Source organism: Marmota flaviventris, chromosome 4 (assembly GCF_047511675.1).
Source record: "Marmota flaviventris isolate mMarFla1 chromosome 4, mMarFla1.hap1, whole genome shotgun sequence".
NCBI classification, from domain to species: domain Eukaryota; kingdom Metazoa; phylum Chordata; class Mammalia; order Rodentia; family Sciuridae; genus Marmota; species Marmota flaviventris.
Genome location: NC_092501.1, coordinates 125,815,030 through 125,842,109, shown reverse-complemented (window position 1 = coordinate 125,842,109; position 27,080 = coordinate 125,815,030). Strand labels below are relative to the sequence as shown.

The window sequence follows — 27,080 nt, the reverse complement described above, 5'->3', positions numbered from 1 at the left end:
TAGTGAAGAGGTGTGATGGTAAATGTTTAACAGCAGCAAAAACAAGACAAAGCCTTGATCTGCAGCATTATTAGTATCTGCAGTGTAAGTCCTCCTGTTGTGGTCAATATCAAGCTACCAACAAGACATCGCCCAAAATGGAGTTGCAAGAAGATGCACAACAGCATGTCAGGAGATGGTATTTCTACCGTACAGCCACAATAGATGGGAATCATTTCAATGGCACAGATACCAGAAAATCAGGAAATGGTAAACTTCAAGCATTTATTACCTTTGCTTTTCATATAATGTATTTAACTATAAGTCTACATAACTTAATTTTTAATAGTTTGTCACCACCAGTTCACAAAATTCCTGGAAATTTGACAATCAGCTCTCATAGCAACACATGCTGTGAATCAGGTCCAGCACTCCATTGTCCCTGCCCCAATTGTGGGATTTGTGCCCCCATCCAATTCTCCCTGCTGCTCAGCAAAGATAGTTATAGCTGAAGCATGGTGGGCAGACTCCCTGAGGTTCTTGGCTACAGCCATCAATATTCGAAAACTCAAAAGGAACAATGAATTGAATCGCTGTCTTATGTTCAGTGAAATCTTCTTGATAGACATAGAAATACTTGGGCAGCACTTTAGGGAAGATCTAATGGTAATCACTAATTGCTAGTACTTGGCTTTATTCCTTATAGTAAGAATTAAGAAGCACAGGAAAGAGCCTGGGTGAATGAAAACCATTGGCCTGACATATGGTAGTTTCTTTTTCTAGATCAGTTTGGGGAATTGTGGGAACCTCTCACAAGTATGAAAAATTCTTAAGTATTCAGATGTAAGTTTGAGCATGGGCCTCTACCAAGATCACAAGGATGCACACTGCTCGATGAATTGAGGAACTAGATCCCCCCAAAACCATTTATCTCAAAGTTCTGAAGATGGGTGGTGGTGACAGTTGCATGACGATGTGAAGGTACTTAATGACACCAAACTTAAAAATGGTTATTTTTATTTTTATTTTTTTGGTACCAGGGATTGAACCCAGGGGCATTCAACCACTGAAATACAACCCCAGCCCTTTTTTAAAAAAAAATTTGAGATAGGGTCTTGCTTAGTTGCTGAGGTTGGCTTTGAACTTGCAATCCTTCTGCCTCAGCCTCCTGAGCTGCTGGGATTACAGGCATGTGCCACTGTGCTAGTTGGTAATGTTTACTAATTCAGCAAAAAAAAAAAATTGTTAAACTTCATCTCAGACTAAGCTGAACACTAGCTGATGGTGAGGAGAGTGGTTGTACCCTGAGTTACTCCATGGTGTAAGAACAAGGAGTGCCTGAGTTACTACTTCATTTTTATAAAGGAGCAGTTTGCCATGAGCTGCTCCATTTTGAGTGCAAGTTCTAAAGCAGAATGATGTGGTGACTCATCTGGGCAAACAAACAGATAAACACCAGATTTTGGACATAACAAAATTTATTTATTTATTTATTTATTTTGAGAGAGAGAGAATTTTTTAATATTTATTTTTTAGTTTTCGGCGGACACAACATCTTTGTTTGTATGTGGTGCTGAGGATCAAACCCGGGCCGCACGCATGCCAGGCGAGCGCGCTACCGCTTGAGCCACATCCCCAGCCCCAACAAAATTTATTGAAAAGAATAATCCCCAGTTGCGCAGCAAAATCACAAACCGATAAGTTAATCATGCTAATAAAAAATGACGTGTAAACTTACCGAATTGAATCAGAATCACATGGATGTATGAGGGTATGAAACCCAAATCAAGGAACCCAGACCACCAAATGATACAGTCCCCTCAAACACATAAAAGGAAGGGCTACCTGAGACAGTGGCATGGCGACACACTGACCCATCATCTTATCAGACCATTCAGTGAACACGTCCTGAGGTCCTCAGTGACGAACTTTTGACTGTCCCCGGGGTCTTCAGTTCAGCTTGATCTCCCTGCTTGACGTAGCCCACTTCAAAATTGCCAGCGTTCGACATCTTTGACTTGAACAAGTTCTTTGCCCTGCTGTCCTGTTCTCCTAGGCCAGCTGTCTGGTTTTCTTAACTTTATCTGACCACCTGCAGTGACTTTGCATCTGGATCAGTCCCCTGCCTTTGCTTTCACTTCTTTTGAAAACTTAACTTTCTTAGCTTTTCTGTGACACAAATCATTGTGTGAAGTTAGATGTGTGACTTGAGTGTTTACGGATATTAGCAAAGAAGCTTGGAATGGAATAAAAAAACCTCGGGATGGCTTTAGTCTTGACACTAAGTGAACCACGAGTCCAGTCCGTGTCCTGCACAGGCGGTGGAAATGGGGTTCCCTTCAGTGGAATGAGCTGGCTGAGAAATAAAAGCCAGGAAAAACAGAACAACGAAAAAACCACAGGTCACAGATAATATTTCAAAAGCAGGGGCAGGATGGGCATGTCCACCATACGGATCCAGCTTCTATACTATGGCAAAATGGAGCCCGCACCTGCTTTATTTATATTGGAAAACATCAAAGGCCTTCCATAGCATGTTCTTCACCAAAAAAGGTTAAAGGTGGGCAGTCTAGTTCCCAAAGGATTACGCCCATCTACTATGAGGGAATCTTCCTAGTAGAGCTGAGAATAAGGTCACGTGCACTGGGCAATCTGTTCTGGGGAGAGCCACAGATAGTTTGCAATTCCAAACCTAAGTCTCCCTGGCTACCATACTCAGAGAAGACCCTCATGTAAATCACGGATGGCTTCCTGCACATGAGTATTTTGGTGAATTAAAGCCAATGAAAATTAATAAGACAGTGCACTATAATCAAGTGAGGTTTATCTCAGGGGTGCAAGGTTGGTTCAACATGGAAATCAATAAATGAAATTCATCACATCAATAGACTTAAAAGATAATAATCACATGATTATCTCAATAGATGCAGAAAAAGCATTTGACAAAATTCAGCATCTATTCATACTCAAAACAGTAGAAAAACTAGGGATAGTAGGACATATTCAACATTGTAAAAGCTATATATGCTAAACTCAAGATCAACATCATTCTAAATGGAAAAAAATAGAAAGCATTCCCTTTAAACACTGGAACAAGACAGGGATGCCCTCTTTCACCATTTCTATTCAACATAGTCCTAGAAACTCTAGACAGAGCAATTAGACAGAAGAAAGAAATTAAAGGGATCTGAATAGGAAAAGCAAAACTCAAAGTATCCCTATTTGCTGATGACATAATTCTATATTTAAATTTAGAAGACCCAAAAAACTCCAATAAAAAACTTCTAGAACTCATAAATGAATTCATCAAAATAACAGCATATAAAATTAACATCCATAAATCAATTGTGTTCCTATATGTTAGTGATGAATCAACTGAAAGAGAAATTAGGAAAACTATCCCATTCACAATAGTCTCAAAAATATTTATATTTGGAATCAATCTAACAAAAAAGGTGAGAGATCTCTATGATGAAAACTACAAAACTCTAGAGAAAGAAGACATTACAAGATGGAAAGATCACCCATGTTCTTGGATAGGCAGAATTAATATTGTCAAAATGGCCATACTACTAAAAGCGCTATATAGATTTAATGCAATTCCTACTAAAAGTCCAATGACATTCTTCATAGAAATAGAAAAAGCAGTCATGAAATTCATTTGGAAAAATAAGAGGTCTAGAGTAGCCAAAGCAATCCTCACTGAGAAAAGTGAAGCAGGAGGCATCACAATACCGGACCTTAAATTATACTATAGAGCTATAGTAACAAAAACAGCATGGTATTGGCATCAGAACAGACTTGTAGAGCAATGGCATAAAATAGAAGACACATGTGGCTCAGTGGTAGAGCACTTGCCTCACATGTGTGAGGTCCTGAGTTTGATCCTCAGCACCACATAAAAATAAATAAATAAATAAAATAAAGGTATTGTGTCCAACTACAACTAAAAAATAATTTTAAAAAAATAGAAGACACAGAGACCAAACCCACACAAATACGGTTATTTCATACTAAACAAAGTTGCCAAAAACTCACTTTGGAGAAAAGATAGCCTCTTCAACAAATGGTGCTGATAAAACTGGAAATCCATATGTAACAAAATGAGATTGACTCCTATCTCTTACTCTGCACAAAACTCAACTCATGGTGGATCACATTAGACCAGAGACCCTGCACCTAATAGAAGAAAAACTAGGCCCAAATCTCCATGTCAGCTTAGGAATCAAATTCCTCAATAAGATCCAAAAGTGCAAGAACTAAAATCAAGAATCAATAAATATGATGGTACCAAACTAAAAAGCTTCTTCACAGAAAAGGAAACAATCAAGAATGTGAAGAGAGAGCCTATAGAATGGGAGAAAATCTTTGCCACCTTCACCTCAGGTGCATTAGTCTCCAGAATATACAAAGAAATCAAAAAACTTAACACCAAAAAAATCACAAATAACCCAATCAATAAATGGGCAAAAGAACTGAAGAACAAATATATGAAAAAATGTCAACAAATATTTGAAAAAATGTTCGACATCACTAGCAATTAGGGAAATGCAAATTAAAACTACACTTGAGATTCCATCTCACTCCAGTTGAAATGGTAATTATCAAGAATACAAAAAACAATAAATGTTGGTGAGCATTTTGGGGAAAAGGTACACTCATACATTGCTAATGGGACTGCAAATTGGTGCAACCACTCTGGAAAGCAGTATGAGATTCCTCAGAAAACTTGAAATGGAACCACCATTTGACCCAGCTATCCCACTCCTTGGCATACACCCAAAGGACTTAAAATCAGCGTACTATGGTGACACAGCCACATCAATGTTTATAGTGGCTCAGTTCACAATAGTAAAAGCTATGGAACCAACCTAGGTGCCCTTCAACAGATGAATGGATAAAGAAAATGGATATATTGGGGCTGGGGATGTGGCTCAAGTGGTAGCACGCTCGCCTGGCATGCATGCGGCCCGGGTTCGATCCTCAGCACCACAGGGATGGTGTGTCCACCGAAAACTAAAAAATAAATATCAAAAATTCTCTCTCTCTTTAAAAAAAAAATAAAAATTAAAAAAATAAAGAAAATTGATATATATATATATGCACACACATATATATCACATGTATATATATACACATATATCCACATCTATACCAATATGTATATGTATGTATACATATATATACATAAATGGAATATTAGTCATAATAAAGGATGAAATTATAATATTTGCCAGTAAATGAATGGAACTAGAGACTATCATGCTAAACGAAATAAGCCAATCTCAAAAAATAATATGCTGAATGTTCTCTGATATGTGGATGCTAACACACAATGTGGGGGAGGGGAGATAGAAGTTGACTGGATTAGACAAAGAGGAATGAAGGGAAGGGAGGGGGCATGCGAATAGGCAAGACAGTAGAACAAATCAAGACATAACTTTACTATGTTCATATGTGAATACACAACCAGTGAAACTCCGTATAATGTTCAACCATAAGAATGGGATCCTAATTAGAATAAGTTATATTCCTTGTATGCATAATGTCAAGTAAATAAATAAATAAAATTTTGGTTAAATCTCCTGCCCTGGGCATATCTTTTAACTTGAAAATGTGTTTCAATGAGGGTTTCCAGCTACTTTGATGAAGGGATGGTGGTAATATCTCCCTGTATCTGTTTGATTTTGTTGTTATGTATTTTAACCAATGTATGTAGTTGGGAACGCCTTTTTACGATATAACTTAAGCATAAAGCATGCAGTGTGCTATCACTTAAACTTCATACTCCTGCTTTGGTTTCCAAGTTTTTGCTCTTGGTGTTCTCAATTCCATTATTTGCATCTAGTTTGTGAGACAGATTACTACACCAGCTTTGCCTTGCATTCCCCTGCTTTGCTCTAGAATGGATCTCCTTATAATGTGCCAAAAATTTACCCTGTCACATTTTCCCAGCTGCCAGTTTTAAAAATTCATACCCTGGCTTGAAAGCTAAATGTGTCCAACAGGTGCCATCATGCAAGTGAGAGTCCCTCTGTCCACAGGCATTTGAGACACACCAGCAGCCAGCTGTTCCCACTGACCTTCATATGTAGTCAACCATGTAAGGCTATATCATCCAATTGCTTAAATAGAACAAGGACAAGGTTTTAAACTGGAAATATGATTCAATGGCGGAGTGCTTGCCTAGCATTCACGAGGCCCAGGGTTTGATTATCAGCACTGTAAACACCTCCCTTTTTTAGGGCAATGAGACTATTCTGATAATATAACAGTGATGGATACCTATGTCCAAACCCACAGAATGTACAAAACCAAGAGTGAACCCTAATGTCAGCTATGGACTTTAGGTACTAATGATGTGTCAATGTAGGTTCATCAGTTCTGACAAATATACCCCTCTAGTGTGGGATGCTGATAATGGGGGATGCAGAGGACAAAAGAGAATTTCTGTACCTTCTACTCAGTTTTGCTATGGATCTAAAAAATGAAGTCTAATAAGAAAAAAATTTCCCCATTTTACCCATTCTGGTGTTTCCATAAACCACTGTTTAATCCAAATATTAAGACAGGCACCTAGAGAATATTTTTAAGTAAAAAAATTAATGAACCAAGTTCACATTCATTCACTGGTTATTTTCTGCCAACTGGGTATCCTTGCCTGGTCCACAGTGGATCAAGGAGCCCAGTCTTGCTTCTAGCAACACCCAATGTTGGAAGACAGGTTGAGGGGACTTGATAATTCACAATGGTGACCTCAGTCATATTAGTGTTTTAAATGTCCAGGCTGCTGACTTGCCAAACCAGCCGCAGGATCAAGTTCACTGGCCTCTACTGAGCTGCAGGACATTTCATACAATGGTGGGGGCAGGGATGTTCCACGCAGGTACCAGGCATTAAGCAAGATGATCCCTCAACTTCTCCAGCAGAGAGAAATGTCCTTAGACACGGTATCTTCCCCAGCCTTTTAGACTCTGTATTACCTTTGTTTAAATGTTTCTAATTATCTGAAATAATCACAAACTGTTTTGTTATTATATATTACTCTAATTTATTAAATAAATGAAACAAAAGATTTACACTACATATTCCAACAACATTTAAATAAAGAGCTTGAGATATAGATACTTGTGATGTGTATACTCTTTGAATAATGAATACTATTTCTAGCACATGAATAAATATGAAGAACAGGAGCCATTTTTTATATGACAGATCAGCAACATTTAGCATCAAATTACACAAATCCATAAGCTTACAAAAACATTTTCTTCAACTTGGTTATAAAAACTAGAAATTCTTTTGCCATTCGTAAGCAACATCCAAGGGGTGGGGACTAGTGATCATCCCCTGAAAATAAGGGGATCAAGCCTCCCAGTTCCTTAAGTTGTTTCGTGGTTAGACGCTTCCACAATTGCATTAACTTTCATAATTAAGAAAGAGAAGACTGAAAAAAAAAAAGCAGGTTAGGATCCTGTTCTATAAGGCACTTAATAAACCTATGCTACATTTGTGTCTTATACATGAGGTTTTGATTTCCTTTCACCTGGTAGGGACACATATAATTTGAATAAATGTATAATAATGACAGATTGTCCGACATTCACTCTATATGGTTTTCAAAACAACTTGTTTCCATTTTAGAAATTTTACGTGCTTTAAAAAATAAAATTTTTTCAACATTAAACAAAGAGTGGTTTGAGAAAAGCAATCTTTTCAACTCAAAGGTGAAAGTCTCTCTACAGAAGTCTCACACATTAATGGAATGTCCGCTAAGGAGAAAAAAATCTCCTATAAGATACATTCAGTGCCTGCAGACAGTTCAGGGTCCTCTGCTGCCATCTAGTGAAGCCAGGGGCATGTGGCCTTTCATCTTGGTCTAGGTAGTCAATACCTACAAACCATCAATGACCTTTTTTCTTTCCTTGTTTTTTGTGTTTTTTTTTTTTAATGACTTTTATTTTTGAAGATAAAATTCTGTTTCACAAAATGTTTTCCAATTTCTGTTTCCAAAATGTTTTCTAATAAAGACGACAAGGTAAAAATGGCTTGGAGGAAAATTGCCTGATCCTTCAAGAAAACTCATATTCCCTCTCTTCCAAGGAGGAAGGAGTCATGGGGCTAGACAAACTGGAAATCTCTCTGGCACATTCTGTAGAAATGGCCTGCCCTGGAGCCCAAGTTAGTATTTAATATGGTTCTTAAAGGTTGAACCAGAAAGGATCCAACCCCCTTTCTTAGGCTATCTTCTAGAAACAGAAAATTCTTGGGGCTCTGAGGGACACTTTTGTTTTGAAAATACAGTGAAGACGAGAAGGAAGGAGAATGATTTACTATAGCACTAAAAAAAGGAAAATGTCATGTACCTTTTATTGGAAATGAGATAAACAGGTACACTAAAGAAACTATTTTGGGCTGGGGATATGGATTCTCCATGCATGAAATGTCTTCTTCAGCTGTCTTTGAGGTCCTGGGTTCAATCCCCAGCATCACCAAAAAAAAAAAAAAAAAAAAAATCTAAAAAATTTCAAGCAAGTATTTTCCATCCACACTAACTAGGAAGTCTAAGGCAGGAAACATTTTAACAAACATGACACGAACTAAAAGTAAAAGCTAGAAATTGGAAAAATCAACTCAGTTCACTAGCAACATTCTGTTAAGATAAACCTTCATTTATATGTTCTTCTTTTTTAACAAAGGGCTTCACTCATTATTACTGTGAGAAGCCCATGGTAATATGACTTTCTTCGCATCCGCAGACTGTTTAGAGATTAGAGCTTCAACATGATGTAAACATACTTCACTTCAGGCCACATAGCAACACCTGCTCTTTTTTCTTCATTTGACCCCAACATCATTAGATATAATTATTCCCATTTTCTAGATTGGGAAGTCATAAATTTTGCCCAAAATCACAGAGCAAATTACTCACATTACCTAAAACAGGAGGCAAGCACTTGAAAACATCTCCCACCCACAGACCTTGTAACCTTGGAAGCCAACACAGCACTGGTATTAATACACTGTAACAATTCCTCACAAAGGTCAAGTCTTCAATGGTTTAAAATCACTTATTATAAGTGAAAGATCCAGAAAAGATAGGAGAGTATAGAGCAGTGCAATATCCCAAGGATCTATTTCCTGCACTGTCTATTCCTGGGGTTAACAAGTCCAGGTCTCCATGCATGAAATGTCTTCAGCTGCCAAGAAGCAAAAGATCCCAGCACTTCAGGAACAATAACACTGTCTTGGAGGCTCCACTGCATCATTTCCATGAGCTGTTTTAAAGCAGCAGACATCTGCAGCTATAAGCTGAAGAAAACAGCACATGGTACCTGATTTTCTTGCAAAATTTCTTTGTGTATTATCTTTGAAGTTGAAGGGCACTTCAATGGTAAGGACTAGTGTTTGGATGTTACAATTTAGGCCATTAAACACGGATGAAGAGCGTCCGATGCCAACAGCAGCAGTCTGAACCACCCCAGCCTTCTTCATCTGTTGCTGCCATCCCAGAATCTGTGATGAGCTGAGCAGTGAGAAGCAGAGTGAAACACAGGAAGCTCTACCATTGCAGAAGTTAGCATTTTCAGACAGATGTCTTGTGTAGCCCTCACTTGTCACAAGTCCAATTTCTTCAGCTGTTCATATGTCACAAAGAACTGCAGTGATGGGTTAAGGCTGCCAAAAAAATGTCATCTTACCAACTTCAATTAGTATAAACAGACTTACAACTCGCACACCTGCTAATAAATATGCCCAGGCACAATTAAATATGAGGAGCTACAGCCTTAACCATCTCCCCAAAAGCCTGCCCAGAAGGTCAGCATGGAACAGAAAGTCACTGCTGAGGACTGAGATCTGCAAATCCCTGGTCTCAGCCTCTTCTGGAAAGACACCCACACTGATTATCTTTTGTCATTTTGTATGTGATAATGTGATTTTGATTAGTATGAAGGCTTTCTGGAACAGTAAACTTCTTTGTGAAAGATGGAGACAGTTAGCAATCCCTGGGAAGCTCTCCTCTGGGTTTCTTCTAGGCACCCTTTCTTGTGAGGAAGGAGCAGATAAAGAGAATTAAGAGAAGGGCAAAATCCAACCCTTCTGCTTCTTCATTCTGCCTTTTCACCTATATTCACGTTTAGACAAGTGATATCCCCAATAATCTCATGTGTGAGACAATGAAGAAAACTCAGAGGTGAAATGTTTAGATTATGAGGGTTGCAATCTAATTGATGGATTGATCCACTGATACAAATTAACTGGGCAGTAACTGTAGGCAGATAGGGTGTAGCTGGAGGAGATAGGTCAATAGGGGCATGCCCTTGGGGTTTATATTTTGTCCCTGGTAAGTAGAGCTCTCTCGCTGTTTCCTTGTTGCCCCGTCCTAAGTTGCTTGACTCCGCCATGGCCTTCTGCCTCCTCTTGTGCCCAGAGCGATGGAGTCAGCCATCTATGGACCAAAACCTCTAAAACTGTGAGCCCCAAATAAGCTTTCTTTCCACTATGTTGTTCCTGTCAGGTCTTTTGGTCATAGTGATAAGAAAGTCAAATAAAACACACTTCTTTTCTGCCTCCTATTTTGGAAAAAAGGAATAGTGTAGACCAGCCAAACAATTCCAGAGTTGATTTCCTGTTTTCTCCAGGTAGCCTCAGCAATAAGCATTTTTAGACCCTGTTGCCAACCGTATCCTTCTCCAGAGCAGTTAGATATAAACTCAATCCTTGTCTCTCTCTGAAATCATAAAATCTGATGAGAAATTTCACTAATCTAATTACCTTTCAATAACACCATTATTAAACTAAGATCATAGTATCTAGCAGAGACTTGAGTAGAAACTAACTCTAAAAAAGAAACTGAGTAGTTATTTCTTACAATGAGAGGAACTCAAAAAGGGTAAGAAACCACTTCCAAATTATAATTGATAATGACAGTTTACATAAGCAATATTCTTTGGCTCTATCTTTTTTCAGATCTATTATGACATAAAAGGATACAATGATATTCCAAGGACCAAGTCTCAACCAATTTGGCCAAAACCCTTTATATAGAGCAAAAAAACCTTCATTCTTCCATGTCTGTTAAAAACAAAAGAAAAGAAAAATGGAGTTAACTTCCAACTTTCCAATTATGTCAAATGCATTAATAGTGTTTGCAGCCATCCAACACACACACACACACACACACACACACACACACACACACACAAATATATATATGAAATAACTAAATGGATCAAAACCTCTAAAACTGTGAGCCCCAAATATCAGAGTGGAAGCATGTAGAAAATGAGCTTTTCATTTCAATATCTGTTTAGATTTTATATTTATAATAGTTTACCCCCATGTAGCACAAAAAAAATTCTCAACCCTGCACAGACATTCATCCATTCTCACCTGTAACAAGCAATCCAGGGTACCCCTGTAGCCAGAGCATCCGCCATCTCTAATAACTCTCTGATTCATCATACGGGTTCTTACAACATCAACAGGGTTTGAGGCCAGGGCCCCCACCAGACCACAGGTGAAGCTTGAGCTATGAAGATTTAATTGGAAAAAAAAGGCCCCAAAAGTTAGTCACCACTCAGCACACATCAAAGAAGGAAACAACCTCCTCCCAAAAGTGAAGAGACATGTAATGACATGAAATATATCAAATAAAAGGTCCATATCTAGAAAGCTAGATAAACTTCTTTAAATACCAGCAATGATTTTATTGGCTTTTAAATTCCAGCCACAGCTAAGAGTACTCTGAGGTTCTGCAAAGTCAAAGAATCATAGAAACATGAAGGAACATACTCCAAGGATGAACTATTTCATCTATTTACCTGTAAGTGGCATCAGAGTAATTCTAGCCATATTATATTCATATTATTCATGAAGATCAAAAAACAAGCTCTCCCTAGTGGAATAACTACCAGGGGTCTTAGGTTCTCCTAGACTTCCACTCTCAAAAGACTACCACAGACCACATTAGGTATTATTCGATTGAACTGTGTTTAACCTAAAGCATCATCTGTACATGACTAACTGAAATCTACCTGCAAACAAACGTGCAAACTAATGTGACAGTCTACTAGTAACAAGTAGCCAAGTCTCAGCCAAACATTCAGTCAATCATAAGCTGAAAGCTGCCAAAACATGTCCAAATAGGGTCAATGCAGAACTGCAGTCAATCAGGCCATTTCTCAATTTATGATGGTGTTGTGTTCCAATAAACCCATCATTAATTGGAAATATAAATTATAAGTAAAAAATGCATTTAATATACCTAACCTGCTGAACATCATAACTTAGCCTAGCCTACTTTAAACATGTTCAGAATACTTATATTAACCTGCACTTGGGAAAAACTGTCTAATTAAAAGCCTACTCTATAATAAAGGGTTGAATATCTCATATAATTTACTGAATTCTGTACTCAAAGTGAAAAACAGAATGGATGTATGGGAACACTTTCTTCCCATTGTGAAGTTGAAAAAGACTAAATGAAACCATTTGTATCCCATTTCCATTTCTCTTACTATAAATGTTGCCTGCACACTTTGTGAATCAGAGCTTTCTGAACCACTTTTGGTCATGAGTGTGATACCTGGTTCATGAATCTTTTTCCTGCTCAAGAACTATGCTAAAGGTTTACTTGTCCGAGGTGTTTCTTTCAAGAGAATCAATTACTCACAGAAGGTTTCTAAACCTCAGCACTAATCACACTTTGGATGAGGTCATTCTTTGTTATGGAGGCTGTCAGTTGGCTGCCTGGGGAAGCTCTTATCCACCAGAGGTCAGCAGTGCTCTCCCTAGTGGTCACAGTCAGATCAGTCTCCATGCTTTGCCAAAAGTCCCTGTCAGGGCAGTCACCCCTGCTACTTTAAGTATTAAATAATCTATAATATGTTTATATAACATGATAATCTGAAGCTATTAAAAATAAATTAAGTCTGAAAGAACTGACATGGAAAGATGTGTGCAATTTATTGTTAAGTTTTAAAAAGCATATACAAATGGCTGGAGGTAAAGTTCAGTGGTAGAGCACTTGCCTGGCACACTCAAGGCCCTGGGTTTGATCCCAGTAATGAAGTACATGTAACATACTTTTGTAGACATTTATATGCACATTTATATACACACAGGTACATATGAAACTGTTAACAATAGCTGCCTATGTATAGGGATAAGAACTTATACTCTGTCCTGTTTGACTTCTGTGCTACACATTTTCAAATGTGAAAATATAATACTTTTATAATAAACTTTCTCTAAGGTGTCTATAAATTTATATTAAATTGTCACCCTAAATTGCATACCTAAAATATTAATTTTTAAAAAAACCCATAAACATACAGGAAGTGGGTATACACAGTGTCTCCCATCAGGCCTGAAAGAATCAGATGCTTCTTGGTGATGTCATAGACTGGCAGCTCCACACCAACAACAATAGCAGCCCTTTGAGCCGTAAGGGACACACCCTGTGTAAAAATAATAATAAGATGATTTGGATAGCCCTCCATAGAATGCAAACGTGCAAAGTTCTATTCCACACACTATAACCACTTTTCATGTGTTCCTCCTGTGGACCGACAGACTGAAAAGACCACAGAGAAAGCACTCCAAAGCTCTAAGGTCTAATTCTGACTCTGGCACCATCTGCACAATTTTGGGCCAGACCTTGGCCAGGACAAGTCACCTCTCAGAGCCTGAAGTCTCCTTGTCATACTGAGAGATCATACTACATGATATTTAGGGTCTCTTCTATGAACAGACAAGTCATTAGAATTCTAGCAAATAGCACTCCACACCAGCACTTGCCTAATATCCAGATTTCACTTCAGGGCCTTGAAACTATGTTGCGCCAGTAGAACTCAAACCCAGATACCTTCTCCATAAGGATTTAAACAACAAAAAGAAAACACATGCTCAACTTTCACAAAATTTCTTACACATGAATTATTCAAAAGGTATTTTAAAATCATGATATATTCTTTACATTTCCATTTTACAGATAAGGAAATAAATAAGGAAGATCATATCTTCGAGGGCAGAAGACACCACTCTTCCGTTATTCCTTTATGCCACTTGGGTTAAAATAAAATGATGGAAATAGGACAAATTTTAAAAAGGAAAAATGGTAAGAACTAAGTCAGCTGGATCTGTTCTTTAAGCTTACCTTCCACAGTCCTCTCGTCCCTTCCTGCTGGTAAATGTTAATGAAGTTGCCTATCATTCCACCTTGAATATTACTGTTTTGTGCTTGCATTCGTATCTAGAGATGATTTTAAAGACCAATAAGTGAAGGAAAATTGCACATTCTCCCCACCACCACCCTTGTATGCCTCTGAAAATCAATCAACTTGATAACCTTAGAAAAAACTGTAATATAAATTATTACTGTAATGCTGCTTAAAAGTTCTCAGTAGACTAAAAACATACAATGATTGGTTCTTGGGAACTCTGGAATCTCCAAAAGGCACCAAGGAGAGTCCAGGAGGTCCTATATACAGTATTTCATTAAGTCTCAATAAATTAAATTTTTAAAAGTCTTTGGGAAGGACAGAAAATAGCATATTTCCCTGTAGGTGACTAAGCAGGAAAGAAAGTGATGGCAATTCTAATATAATTAATAAGAGTTATCCAGTACACTTAGCTGCATGAAACACAGGCAAGCATGGGTCTTAAAATGCTCCAAGTCACTACTATTTCCAACCCGCTGAATGAAAAGGTATGCAGGCAAGCTGGCCACATGACGACCACATGATACTGTTAGACTCTGTTACACTTGAACTTACTAGTGAACTTCAAAAGGCCATGTGATCCACATGACCAAGATTCCACCAAAATATCATGTTTGATGTAGCTCTTTGCCTTCTTTAAAATGAAAAGGATTTCAACTAAAAAAGTGGTTACTCATATTTGTTTAGGGAGCAAACACATTACCACCAGCTTCTAAAAGAAATGGTTAACTGCCACACTAACATGGCAAAATAAACCAAAATATAGGAACTGCCTTTCTCCTAAGCCCTGGGGTATGTTTAAAAAATAAAGATATCCTGCTCTAGCTCTCTTACCTCAAACAGAAGGTAAAAGAGCCTTGTATTTTTTCTTCATACATGCTATACCTTCACTATAGCACATGTACCTAACATGTGGTATGCTCAACAAGCTGCATATAGCTTTGATGCTTCTTAGAATCTTCTATTAGATTGAAGTCTCTGAGAGCAGGAACCTTTTCTTAGTCATTTGAGATGCTAAGCATGTAGTCTTTGTTAAATAGAATACTTATTAAATGTGGGGATAGGAGAAAGAATAACTCAAGGGGGTTCAGAAAATGATGCATGCCTGTTTTTTTTTTAATATTTATTTTTTAGTTATAGGTGGACACAATATCTTTATTTTATTTTATGTGGTGCTGAGGATTGAACCCAGTGCCTCATGCATGCTAGAACGCTCTACCATTGAGCCACAACCCCAGCCCCCCCCCCTTTTTAAAATATTTTTTTTAGTTGCAGATGGACACAATTTCCTTCCTCCCTCCCTCCCTCCCTCCCTCCCTTCCTTCCTTCCTTCCTTCCTTTCTTTCTTTCTATGTGGTGCTGAGGATCAAACCCTGGAACTGCCTTTCCTCACACATGCAAGGTAAGCACTCTACCACTGAGTTACAGCCCCAGACCCCCTGGTTTTTATTTAATTACTTATGCCCTTGCTTATTCCAAAAAGGATTTAAGGGTGCTTGTGGGAGACCAACCTCGCACGTGACTGAGTTAATTCCCCTGCTGGGCAATGTGGCATCAGGCACCCATGCTGCTAGACTGCCCCGCTCTTCGAGGGTTCGAGTGACTGTGTCTTCCTACAGCCCCATGGGTGGAGCTATGCTCACCTGTTCCTTTGTAATATAACTCCTTACCCTGTTTAGGACAGAATGTTCCTTGGAAGTGCCTTGTGTGTGTCCCCTCCTCTTACTGTGCCATTGGGTTTGGCCTACCCAGGTGTCAGTCAACCTGCTGACACTGGACATCATGAAGATAGACTCAGCCCCCTGAAACCTGACCCCTTGCCTCTTTTGAATAGCTTCTCCTCAATAAAAGGGGTCAGCACGTGTGCTCTCTCTCTCTCCCTACAGACCCTTAAGGTCAGAGGAGCCGTTACAGCCCCAAAGAAAAAGATATTTGTGTCTCTTGTGTGGTTATTTTGCGCAGCCCAGTTAGCCCAGTTCAATGGAGCGACCCCTGAGCCTTTTAGTCGCAAGAAGAGAAACCTGGCAGGTGCTGTGTCTCTAGTTGTTATGGTTTAGATATGAGGTGTTCCCCAAAAGCTCATGTGAGACAATGAAAGAAAGTTCATAGGTAAAATAACTGGGTTATGAAAGTCTTGACCTAATCAGTGCATTAATCCAAGTGATGGATTAACTGGATGATAACTGTAGATAGGAAGGGTGTGGCTAGAAGAGGAGGGACACTGGGGGGGGGGGAAGGAGGAGCTAATGCCTTTGAGGCTTATATTTTGTTCTTGATAAGCAGAACTCTTTTTGCTTTCTGTTGCCATGTCCTGAGCTGCTTTCTTCTGCCATACTCTTCTGCCATGATTTTCTGCCTCAGTTTGAGCCCAGAGCTACAGAGTCAGCTGTCTACTGATTGAGACCTCTGAATCTGTGAACCCCAAATTAACTTTCCTATGTTGTTCTTGTCAGGTATTTGGGTCACACTGACAAAAAAACTGACTAAAATACTAGTTTCTCAATAAGGTTATCTAATACGTTACATCTAATTACAATAAGTAAATATCTTGTATTTCTTAAAACAAATTAAAAGGTAAGAAAATGCATTTAGAAATAGTTATTAATGAGCAGCTTGCATTTGTAACCCTTTCCTTTTTTTTTTTTTTGTACTGGGGATTGAACCCAGGGATGCTCCACTGAGCTAAGTCCCAAGCCCTTTTTATTTTTTTATTTTGAGATAGGGTCTCATTTAGTTGCTGAGGCTGGCCTGGAACTTGTGATCCTCCTGTCTCACTCTCCCCAGTCGCTGGGATTACAGGCCTGTGCCACCACACCAGGTTAGCCTATCTATTGTTAATAAACCATTAAGACAATGAAGATTTTTCTATGAAAAAAGAAATCAAATGCATCTATTCAAGCTTAAAATTTTTTCTTGCTCAGTCACCAAGATCCTTTTCTCCAAAATGAGCTCTATTTTTGAGCACATCTCTATCAGTGGGAAATGCACTTAGTGGATATTTAGTCTTTATAACCTTTACAGTATAAATAGATTTGCATATACACAGAATTTTATATTGACAGATTTTCATTATCTAAAATCTGTTGTTCATATGGCAATATGTAAATCAATGGATGTGTAACTGATGTGATTCTGCAATCTGTATACGGGGTAAAAATGGGAGTTCATAACCCACTTGAATCAAAGTGTGAAATATGATATATCAAGAACTATGTAATGTTTTGAACAACCAACAATAAAAAATTAAAAAAAAAAAAATCTGTTGTTCTCAGTAAGAAAATATAGAAAGTTCCTCTCAGATGTAACTAGCACTGCTTACTTTCAAAACATCCGTTGGATTAGCAATGGCTGAGGATATGACACCAGAGAGAATTCCACATATGACATTGATCAGTAGGGTTTCATCTGTAAACAAAGACATAGTATTTGACTTTCCATATATACAGAATTCTTCCTGTCCATAACCCAAATAAGTGACTTATTCACCTTAAGATAAATTTATCCTTTATGAATCAACTCATTTTCAAAGGAATTCTGCTAGCTAACTCTTAGTATCTGAAAAATAAGTTTGAATGATCATGCAAAGTGAGCTACCATCTACCAATTCAATTTTGTGTGTAAAGTCAGACCATCATAATTAAGATGAGCTGTATCTGTTAGAAGAACAAAAAAAAGACACATTCCTATGAGGTAACATGGAGCTTTGTTTGGCACAGACAGTTTTAAAAGCACATCATGTGTATTTAGTTTGAAATATGCCAAAGTATTTTCAAAGTGTTTCACCACTCTCATACAAGTGACTGGTGCTCATTCCATTGGGGGGGGGGGGGATGGGAAGAGAGAGAGAGAAAAGAGAGAATTCTGTGGATTAAAACAAAGTCATGGAACCAATCAGACATGGAGTATTGGAACTCAAGAGCTCTTAATGCTAAGAACTGTATTCAATGCTGTCCTGAAAAAATGGGTGATAATTCATATGTTTTTTAAAATTTTAAGCTAGATTAAATGGTAACAACATACCGTAGGTCTAGGCATTTTGGAAATGAGGACAACTAATTAAAACGTTTATAGAGATGGTTCTTTGTAAGTATTGCTCCTCTCAATTCAGCTGGTGCCTGACTTGACATAGCACAATTCTTTTAGACTTTACACTCAGACTTCTCCTTAGTCATAGTAAAGTCACAAAGAAAAATTCTTTCCAAAACCACTTGAATAAAAAGATCAAAAACCCCATCTGCTGGTGGACCCCAGGTGGAAAACAGATTCCCCACTCACCTTCTGGGCGTTCAACAAACAATCTCTTCAAGCTCTGGTAAGTGCCTATCTTGATGGTGCCATAGGAAGCCTGGCGTAGCATGGCGGGGGCAATCCTGCCAAACCAACAGGCAAGGGGTCACTTGATATCCTCGGGGAGAAACATGCAGAGACACACTCAAACTACACCAAAATGGATTTCTTAAAAGTCAAGATCCAACAAAAATACAAGTTGGCTCAGTAAAATTTGTGCCAATTACCAGTAAGTTCATCAAGTGGAAGCTTGGCCCCTCATATTTAACCTCAATGAAAATGTAAGTGGAGATCATTTGCCCATTTGTATGAAAATGCAAGGGCTTTCCTTTTTCTTCATTTAAACTATCCAAGTAAATTCTGTTTCATGCAAGAACTGACTGAGTAGGACCTTGGCTCATTCACTCTCTCACCCAGCACCTTACAGAACACTGTTTATTAAATACTGAACAGTGTTTAAATAGTGAAAATTAGTTCAATGCAACTCAGCCATACTGTATCATTTTCATGATGGCAAAAAAAAAAAAAACTAGATAATTCAGAATAGCTAAGGAAAAGGACTGTTCTTTCAAAGTGTGAAAAAGAATACCAAGAGGCTATTGAATACAGGAAAAACACAATTTCACCAAAACATATACTACATAAAATATGTATTTAGAAAACACCATTGAAATTAAAACTGAAAAGTCTACCATGCTAATTGATCTTCAAATATACCTTGAATCTTTACTTTTTCTTGATGAACGCTAGTCTTAGGTCTATCTGTTTGAAATGGTCAACAGTGAAAAATAAACACTCAAAAATTCACTCACCCTGAATACAGAGCCTTCAGCCCTTCTTCTCTGCCTATTCTCACCAATGCATGCAACATTCCTCGATACCTAATTTCTTTAAAGTTGGCGTCATTTGTCTGGCCTTGAATCTGAAGCCGTGTCTTGGTTAAATCAATGGGGAATGTGCCTTGAAATGTTAAAGAAATAGTTCACTTAATAAAAAGAAATTCCACTAAATAAAGTATCCATGGTGATATATTACTAAGGAAGCATTCAGACTATAATATGAAGTCAGAAATATTAAGAAATGGGAGATATTGTGTAATCTTCTATTTAAAAAAAAATAAGAAACCAAAAGATTAGCATAACCAAAAAATACACAAATGGGGCTGGGGTTGTGGCTCAGTGGCAGAGCACTTGCCTTGCACTTATGAGGCTCTGGGTTCAATCCTCAGCATCACATAAAAAAATAAACAAATAAATAAATTAAAGGTATTTGTCCATTTACAACTAAAAAAGAAAACAATTACACAAAAAATACACAAATGTATTTTTTTTCTTCACATTTTTATTCACACCTCATCTTACTCTACAAAGGGTCTGAGGAGATTGCATTGCTATAGAAAGTAGATAAATAGAATTACTATTACAAACAAGAAATGCACTTAAAAATCAAAGTGACTGGGCTGGGGATGTGGCTCAAGCGGTAGCGCACTCGCCTGGCATGCGTGCGGCCCGGGTTCGATCCTCAGCATCACATACAAAAAACAAAGATGTTGTGTCCGCCGAAAACTAAAAAATAAATATTAAAAAATTCTCTCTCTCTCTCACTCTCTCTTTAAAAAAAAAAATCAAAGTGACTATTCTGTATGTATGTAAAAAACTAAAATTGGGTACAATGTGACTGAAAAGAGGTTCAAAAAAAGTTCATTTTCTAAAGGAATCTTTACTTAGGAAGAAGCAGTGTTTTATAGTCTAAAATTAAATCTAATAACACAGGTAAAGATGTTTCACATAGTATCTAACAGCTAATCCAAACATATAAAACCCATTCTTCAAACAGTAACTTTGACTCACTGAATCAAGATTAATTCATTCAGTATAATGAAACATTCACTGAAATTCATCAATTAATTCATTGAAAGCCCCCCAGCAAAGAGACCTAGGAAACTGGGTTGGGGGTTAACATGTCTTCTAAGGCAACTGAGTAAATGAAGCGTCCAGGCCAGCACTAGTCACACAAAAGGCCTCAATCCATGTGCTGAATGACTGATTCCAGAGAAAAAAACAACAGAATCAGATGTGGAACCCAAATGATGAAGTCATTGATTGATAGGATACAGACAATACACAACTAAGAAGTGACTGAATGAAGTCCATCTAATAAATCAATCTCCTCAGGATCAGAGAAGTCCCTTGAACTTCCCAAACCTCTTTTCTGCCAAATGGGTTAACTGAAAAAGTAGTGGAAAGGGCGAGGAAAACAGAAACAAACGCAATCCAAACAGGATTCGTAAAACTTCTGTCTGGCTGGCAGGCTCAACTTTGTCCCCACTGAACTCTGAACCCTAAACTGCTAATAAGTAGCCAAAATGACTTATCTGTCTTTAAAATTAATTAAAAGGAGGCATTTTTAAATTCTGGGATTAATGTTTCCTAAGTTCACGTTCTGCCCTTGAGCAACATTCACATCAAACAACACATGGCAATTAAAACTCTATCCCAACACAGTAGGCAAGGTGACTTGGGGACCTGCGCTCCTTACCACATTCAGCTGTGATGGAGGCCAGACCTCCGTAGACAAATGGCTTCCAGTTAAGGGCTGACATTCTTGCTGTCCCTTCTCCTTTGACTTACACAAACTGGGTTTTTCCTGGGCACAAAAGAAAGAGGATGCAATGTAGTAACTTCTCTCACAGACAACTTCTTTTCTTTCCTGGGTTTTATTTGGAACTATCAGGGCTATTACCCACCCCCCCAACAATCCCAGGGCGAGCCTCACCTTAATAAAGCAAAGCACCCTGTGTCCTAAGCCCCAAATCAGCAATTTCTAATCTCACTTCATCAGTGGTCTTAATTTTTTTTTTTTTTTTTTGGTTGGGGGGGATCGAATCCAGGGCCTACCAATTGAGCTATATCCCCAGCCCAAGTGGCCTTAATTATTACTCCAGCCTCAAGAAGTCATCTGCCAGGCTAATATCTCAATGTGTGCTTATACATCCAGTGCAAGGCAGGGGAGACTGTTTTCTGAGTAGTCTATTTTATCTTCATGCAATAAATATTTGCTATTCACCTGCCACTATCTTAGCCAGTCCCTAAAGGGAGGCATCACAACCCTCAGGTGCCCTGGAGCAGAAAAGTGTTGCAAACCTGTGTCATATGGTAAAATGATAATTACTTAAAAATCACCACTATATACTTCTTTTTTTAAAAGAAAATTATATACATATTTTTGGTTGATGATGGACATTTATTTTATTCATTTATTTGTATGTGGTGCTGAGAATTGAACCCAATGCCTCACACATGCTAGGCAAGTGCTCTACCACTGAGCCACAAGCCCAGCCCACCACCACCTACTTCAAATGTATACTCAGTAAATGCCAACTCAGTTCTCTTGGCCACATGATGTTACTAGCTGGGAGGCAGCTTGGCATGAAGGAAAGAGGCAGACCTGGGTCAGGGCCACATTCCTATTTGTAGGGAAGTTCCTGTTAACCTCTCAGTCTAGGTATTTTCTTTAGCAACCACCACCATCACAATAGCCAAAACAACAATTAAGAGTAGAGCATATACATTTATTCACCAAGATGAATTATATACCAGCTATAGGCCAACTTTGAGATTAAATATTATATATATGTGAAAGATACTCAATAACTTTCTTCCCTTTATATGTCCCCACTCAATGTGGTATACACTCACATGCCACAGCCCAGCTCCTGCACATCTGTGGTATGTTCAACAGTTGTTATGTGATCTGAGTTGGAAACAAAGGCCTCCTTGTGCCCATTAACAGGAAACACAAGTTAATACATAGGAGTGCATGTAATATCAACTATAACTTTTATCAGTTTAAAGTAAAATTTCTAATTTATTACAGTCATTACTGGTGGTAATATGTCCAAAGTTTTTATTTTGCATGTGTTTAGGAATTTCCCAAATCCACATGTCCCAGAAGCCTACCCCAAGTCACTACTATCTAGAATGTCAGTTCTCAGCAGAGCCAAGATCAGGGTCACACACCTGATTTACAAAGAGGAGCCTATGTAAATCTAATAATAGTAATTCCTCATTTAGGAATATTAAAAAAATCATAGTTACAAATGAGTAAGGTAGAAGGCTCCTAAGCATAGAACCTGAAGGTCATCATGCTTTTATGTATTTTCATGTTAAAGAGCGAGCTCTGCCCCACCGAATTCCTCTAATCTCCCTATTATCCTTGAAAACACTTAATACCTGCACTTAACTTATTCTTAGCTTCACTAATATAATGACTAACATTATAAGTTATAGACTCTAAGAACACATTAATAATAAATCTAATGATTCATTTTTTATCTTCAACCCATTTTTGGGTTTTGCTAATTGCCAAGTTAAAAAGCAAAACATGGATTACATAACACTGGCATGTGAAATACCATAACTAACAAAATGGTTATGTAAATGATTTCAGTGAATCACCCCAAAGAGCTTGGGGTAGGAAAACACACAGGCTATAAAACCCAGTTGGACCAAGTTGCTCTCAGCCTAATCCACACAGCAGGTGGGGGCGGAATTGGCCTGACAACCCAGTGTCCAGACTCCAGATGCAGCATTCTTTCTGCTACAGCCTGAGGCTCTACAGTCATAAAGGAGTGAGAACATCTTAAAAATAAAGAACCCATAAGAAGGTTGTGATGGGTAAAGATATTCTCTTAATTTTAATGAGGGCAGAAATATCGCTAAGCAGAATACATCGTATAAACAGGATATATCTTATAAACAATAAAATGTGCTTCATTTCGGAGAAAAAAATCAAAATACTCAGAAGATAATCATTCTAAAAAGAAATTATTTTTTTTTCAACAAACAGTATACGAAGATGGTATTCATGTGATTTTTTTCAGCAAGTTTTTTACTGAGATGAAATTCATATAACATGAACAAACCTCTTTGAGGTGAACTCACACTGAGTGGCACTTCAGGATTGTGCAACTACCACTCTATCTAGTCCCAAAATGTTTTCATCATCTCACCAGGAAACCATTAAGCAGTTGCTCCCCTTCCCCTCTACTCCTACCCTCCTAAATGATTTGTATTTCGGGGGATGAGACACCATATACACATCAAGCACCTCTGTGGAACATGGGATTCCTTGGTAGTTCTGAACCTGCCTGCAGAGTTTCTTAATAGGACAGCCACCTAGGCCTCACCTACTGAATGAGGATCACAGGAACACAGCCCAAGGATCTGTGTTGCTACTGAAAAATCAGCAAACTAAATAAATGGTGGCCAATTATACCATGGGACATGGCAATCCTGTTTTAAGGAATTAATTTTTCAATGAAGACATTATAGCTGATTGTCATTTTCACTCACCTTGTTTACAAATGAATTTTTTCCACATGAATACACACACACACACACACACACACACTACATCCTCCAAAAATTTATGGGAAGTGAGATTATAACCGATCTTTAACTTTAAAAAATTTACCATATAACTTCATACCATCTCACTAATTAATTTCTAATTTCTGCCACTACTTTTTTTTTTTAAAGAGAGAGAGAGAGAGAATTTTTAAATTTTTTTTCGGAGGACACGACATCTTTTATTTTATTTTATGTGGTGCTGAGGATCGAACCCAGTGCCTCATTCGTGCTAGGCAAGCGCTCTACCACTGAGCTATAGCCCCAGCCCCTCCTCTGTCAGTTTTGATATTAAGTTTTTAGTTAGATTATAACCCAAAGGGTCTGGGTTAATACTCATGCAAATACTCAACTAAAGTCATTGTGCAATTGCCTCTTTGCCATTTTGAATCACTAGGGATGGATCACATCTCATTAGTTTTCAGAAGTACTGCCAAAATAAAACATCTTCCAAAATGGGTGTCCACTCCTGTGTCAGCATCCCTGGTTAAATTATGAGAAAGTTCTTTCTATTCAATTACATTGTGTTTCAAAGCTATCTAGTAAGAGGTTAAAAACAACTTTGTGGCTCTTTTTTTTTCCTAAGGAAAAGAAGATTAAATCCTTAAGATTAAAGGATTTAATCTAAGCAGTTAAGACCACTGGGACGTCCCAAGTTAATGTTTGCTGAAAAGAAAGAATAATTTGGCTTAAGAACCAGAAAGCCTCAGGAGGTCGACAAACATCCAAACAAAATAGGTCCCCGTTAAGGTTAGAATTAGTCACCTGTGTCTGATAACCTGTACTGGCCATAGCAGTTATTTTGAGCTGGATCTCTGTTCAGTAAACTAACTCATTTCTTTGTTCATGAGCACTCTTTGGAGATCCTTAACTTCCAATAAGTTTGAAAAAAATTCCAACTGTATCTACTAAAACATCTGATAGTCAGATCTTTGAATCCAGTCAAAACAGTCAGAGATGGATGTGTCCTTAGCAGCATCTCAGCCCAAGACCCTGGGAAGGGATTACAACTTTGCAGAAATCTAGGGTTAGGCAGTGTTTGTAGATCACTTCCCATTATGCTCCCTTTGGGTCATACTCTCAAGGACAGACTAAAACCCATTATGTTGCATTATGAACTCAATACTAACAACAGCTGTCATTATTAAACACTTGATGTCAGGCATTGCTACACATTGTTCACACAAAGGATTTAACTGAATCCTCACAACCCCATGAAACAGGGGTATCATTATTCACATTTCACAACTGAAGCAACACAACCTCTGAAAAGAAAAGTAACTTTCCTCACTCAGGGATACAGGGTATTCAAACTATATGTGCCTCTGAAGATAGTGTGATCTTTCTGCCATGTACTACTTTGCAGCAAAACACTAACTTCCAAAGGCTGTTTTAAAATACTGGGGTCTGAGGGTATGGCTCAGCCGTAAAGCACTTGCCTAGTATGTACAAAACCCGGGATTCAATCCCCAGCACTCACCAATACACACACACACACACACACTGCCGTGTGTGTGTGTGTGTGTGTGTGTGTGTGTGTGTTTATATACATCTTGGTGGGAGGGGAGAGAATTCTACACATTCAGAATAAATGTAGGATTTTTCTGCACGGAAGATAGAAAACCTCTGATTTTTTAAAAAAGTGTTTGCTGAATGGAAATGGCCATACAAATTTAAAAATTCCAAAGATTCTTCCTACACTTAAGATACATGCTAAGTTATCCATCCTCTCTGACGATATTTTCTCTTACATGACTACTTAATATTTATTTTCCCCTGACCTTATTTGTATAGGTGTAAGGAGTGGTAATTAAATATAGCTGTACTTCTGAAATGCTTTTCAAGTTTCTCTAATTAATTCTTGATAAATCCTTTCAATTTCACTTGTGTTTCCTTTTCCATCTGTAGTTTTAAGCTGTAATCAGTTTCTAAACTTTTGGGCTCTCAAAGATCTTTGTTCCCTGCTGGACTGCCTTTTCATGAACTTTTCCCTTTTCCTATTCTTTTTAAAAGTGCAAAACGAAAAATAAGCTCAACACAGTTTACCAAACGTGGAGTTAAAAGGAATCTTGGAAATTCCATCTCATTTCCCATGAATTAACTAAGCCCAAGGTCACAAAGATTGGCAGTAGCAAAGCCAGGACTAAAATTCATGCCTGTCAACTTTCTTACTGCACAAGTAGAGACGAATGTAGAATCCACAGAACAGTTTCAACACTGTTTTGCTCTTCTTGGGCAGAACAATACTACTGACCATTGCGATTGCTTTATATAAAATTACACCTGGAAAGACTTTAAAACCCAGAGCTACCTTAACTTTCTGATCAAATTCATTCGACCGGTTTTTGCAAGTATGAACCAACCTGGCTGATTCCAGGAGCAAGTCAAAGAGTAGAGTGTTCTTTCTCAGCCCACGAAGCCGGCCGGGCTGGGGCTCTACAGTCTAAAGGAGTCCAAGAGGGGAAGAGACGCACCGGCAGGAGGAGCTAACTGCTCCACCAATGGCGCAAACGCTGAAATGCCAGAATTGGTTTCACGCTTGCATCCCAATGACTGGAGAACAGGAATCACTCCACACCAACAACACAACCCTCCCGATCCACGGCAGCAGTAGCCGGGCAGCGGATCCTGTCCCCGGAACCTCGCGCACCACGGAGCCCAATCCTGCCTGCGAACCCTAGAACACCCGCAGACCTGAGCACGCCCAGCTGCGTCAGCTCTCAGGAGATCAGGGCCCCAAGGATACCTCCAGTCCTCGGTTCCTGGGCACCACGCTGTAAAGAGGACGTGGGCGAAGAGAAGCTGCCCAAGAACTTAACCAGAGGACCAAGGCCTCCCACCACCTCCAACGTAGGCTCGCACGCGGCCAGATAGGGCGGTGCCGCAGAAGGTGAAGAAAAGGCTGCGGAGCCCTGGGGCTGGTCTAGGAGCCAGCGCACAGCCCCGCCCCGGCCACGCCCCCGCCTCTGGCTCCCATTGGTCGCTGCCGGCACCAGCCCCGCCCAGGACGCAGGCTGCCCGGGAGCCGGGTGTGGAGGGGCGGGGGCGGGGCCGGGGCCGGGGCCGAGTTGCACCCCGATCTCCCCCTGCCGGCTCCGCAGCAAGCTGCCCCAGAAGCGAGGACAGCTCACGTTCACTCTCACATCTCGATTTCGCAGGGAAAGAGAAACCGGGAAGCCGC

The 27,080-nt window shown here is 38.8% G+C and overlaps 1 protein-coding gene across 3 annotated transcripts; it reads right to left on the bottom strand.

Annotated features, from left to right (window-relative positions):
* Window positions 1–7,029: 7,029 nt before the first annotated feature.
* Window positions 7,030–26,768, bottom strand: Slc25a30 (solute carrier family 25 member 30). 3 transcript variants are annotated; one of them, XM_027928988.2, is made up of 10 exons: window positions 26,646–26,768; window positions 21,030–21,137; window positions 19,304–19,451; window positions 18,480–18,574; window positions 17,524–17,609; window positions 14,141–14,236; window positions 13,318–13,442; window positions 11,374–11,512; window positions 10,975–11,055; window positions 7,030–9,638 (listed from the first exon to the last, which is right to left on the bottom strand). In XM_027928988.2, exons 2-10 carry the CDS (start codon window positions 21,091–21,093, stop codon window positions 9,597–9,599), a joined length of 876 nt encoding a protein of 291 aa, XP_027784789.1. In that variant the 5' UTR covers window positions 21,094–21,137; window positions 26,646–26,768; the 3' UTR covers window positions 7,030–9,596. The 3 variants fall into 3 exon arrangements, with proteins under 3 accessions (XP_027784789.1, XP_071467590.1, XP_071467591.1); XM_071611489.1 differs by lacking the exon at window positions 26,646–26,768 and adding an exon at window positions 26,263–26,560; XM_071611490.1 differs by lacking the exons at window positions 19,304–19,451; window positions 26,646–26,768 and having other exon boundaries at window positions 7,031–9,638; window positions 21,030–21,106.
* Window positions 26,769–27,080: the final 312 nt, after the last annotated feature.

Coding starts and splice junctions, on each gene's coding strand:
- Slc25a30 (XM_027928988.2), bottom strand. CDS start 21,093: ATGTCAGCCCTTAACTGGAAGCCATTTGTCTACGGAGGTCTGGCCTCC. Junction 17,610..18,479: donor GTTTGTTGAACGCCCAGAAG/GTGAGTGGGGAA, acceptor CTTTGTTTACAG/ATGAAACCCTACTGATCAAT. Junction 11,513..13,317: donor ACTGTGTATACCCACTTCCT/GTATGTTTATGG, acceptor AAATCTTCATAG/CTCAAGCTTCACCTGTGGTC.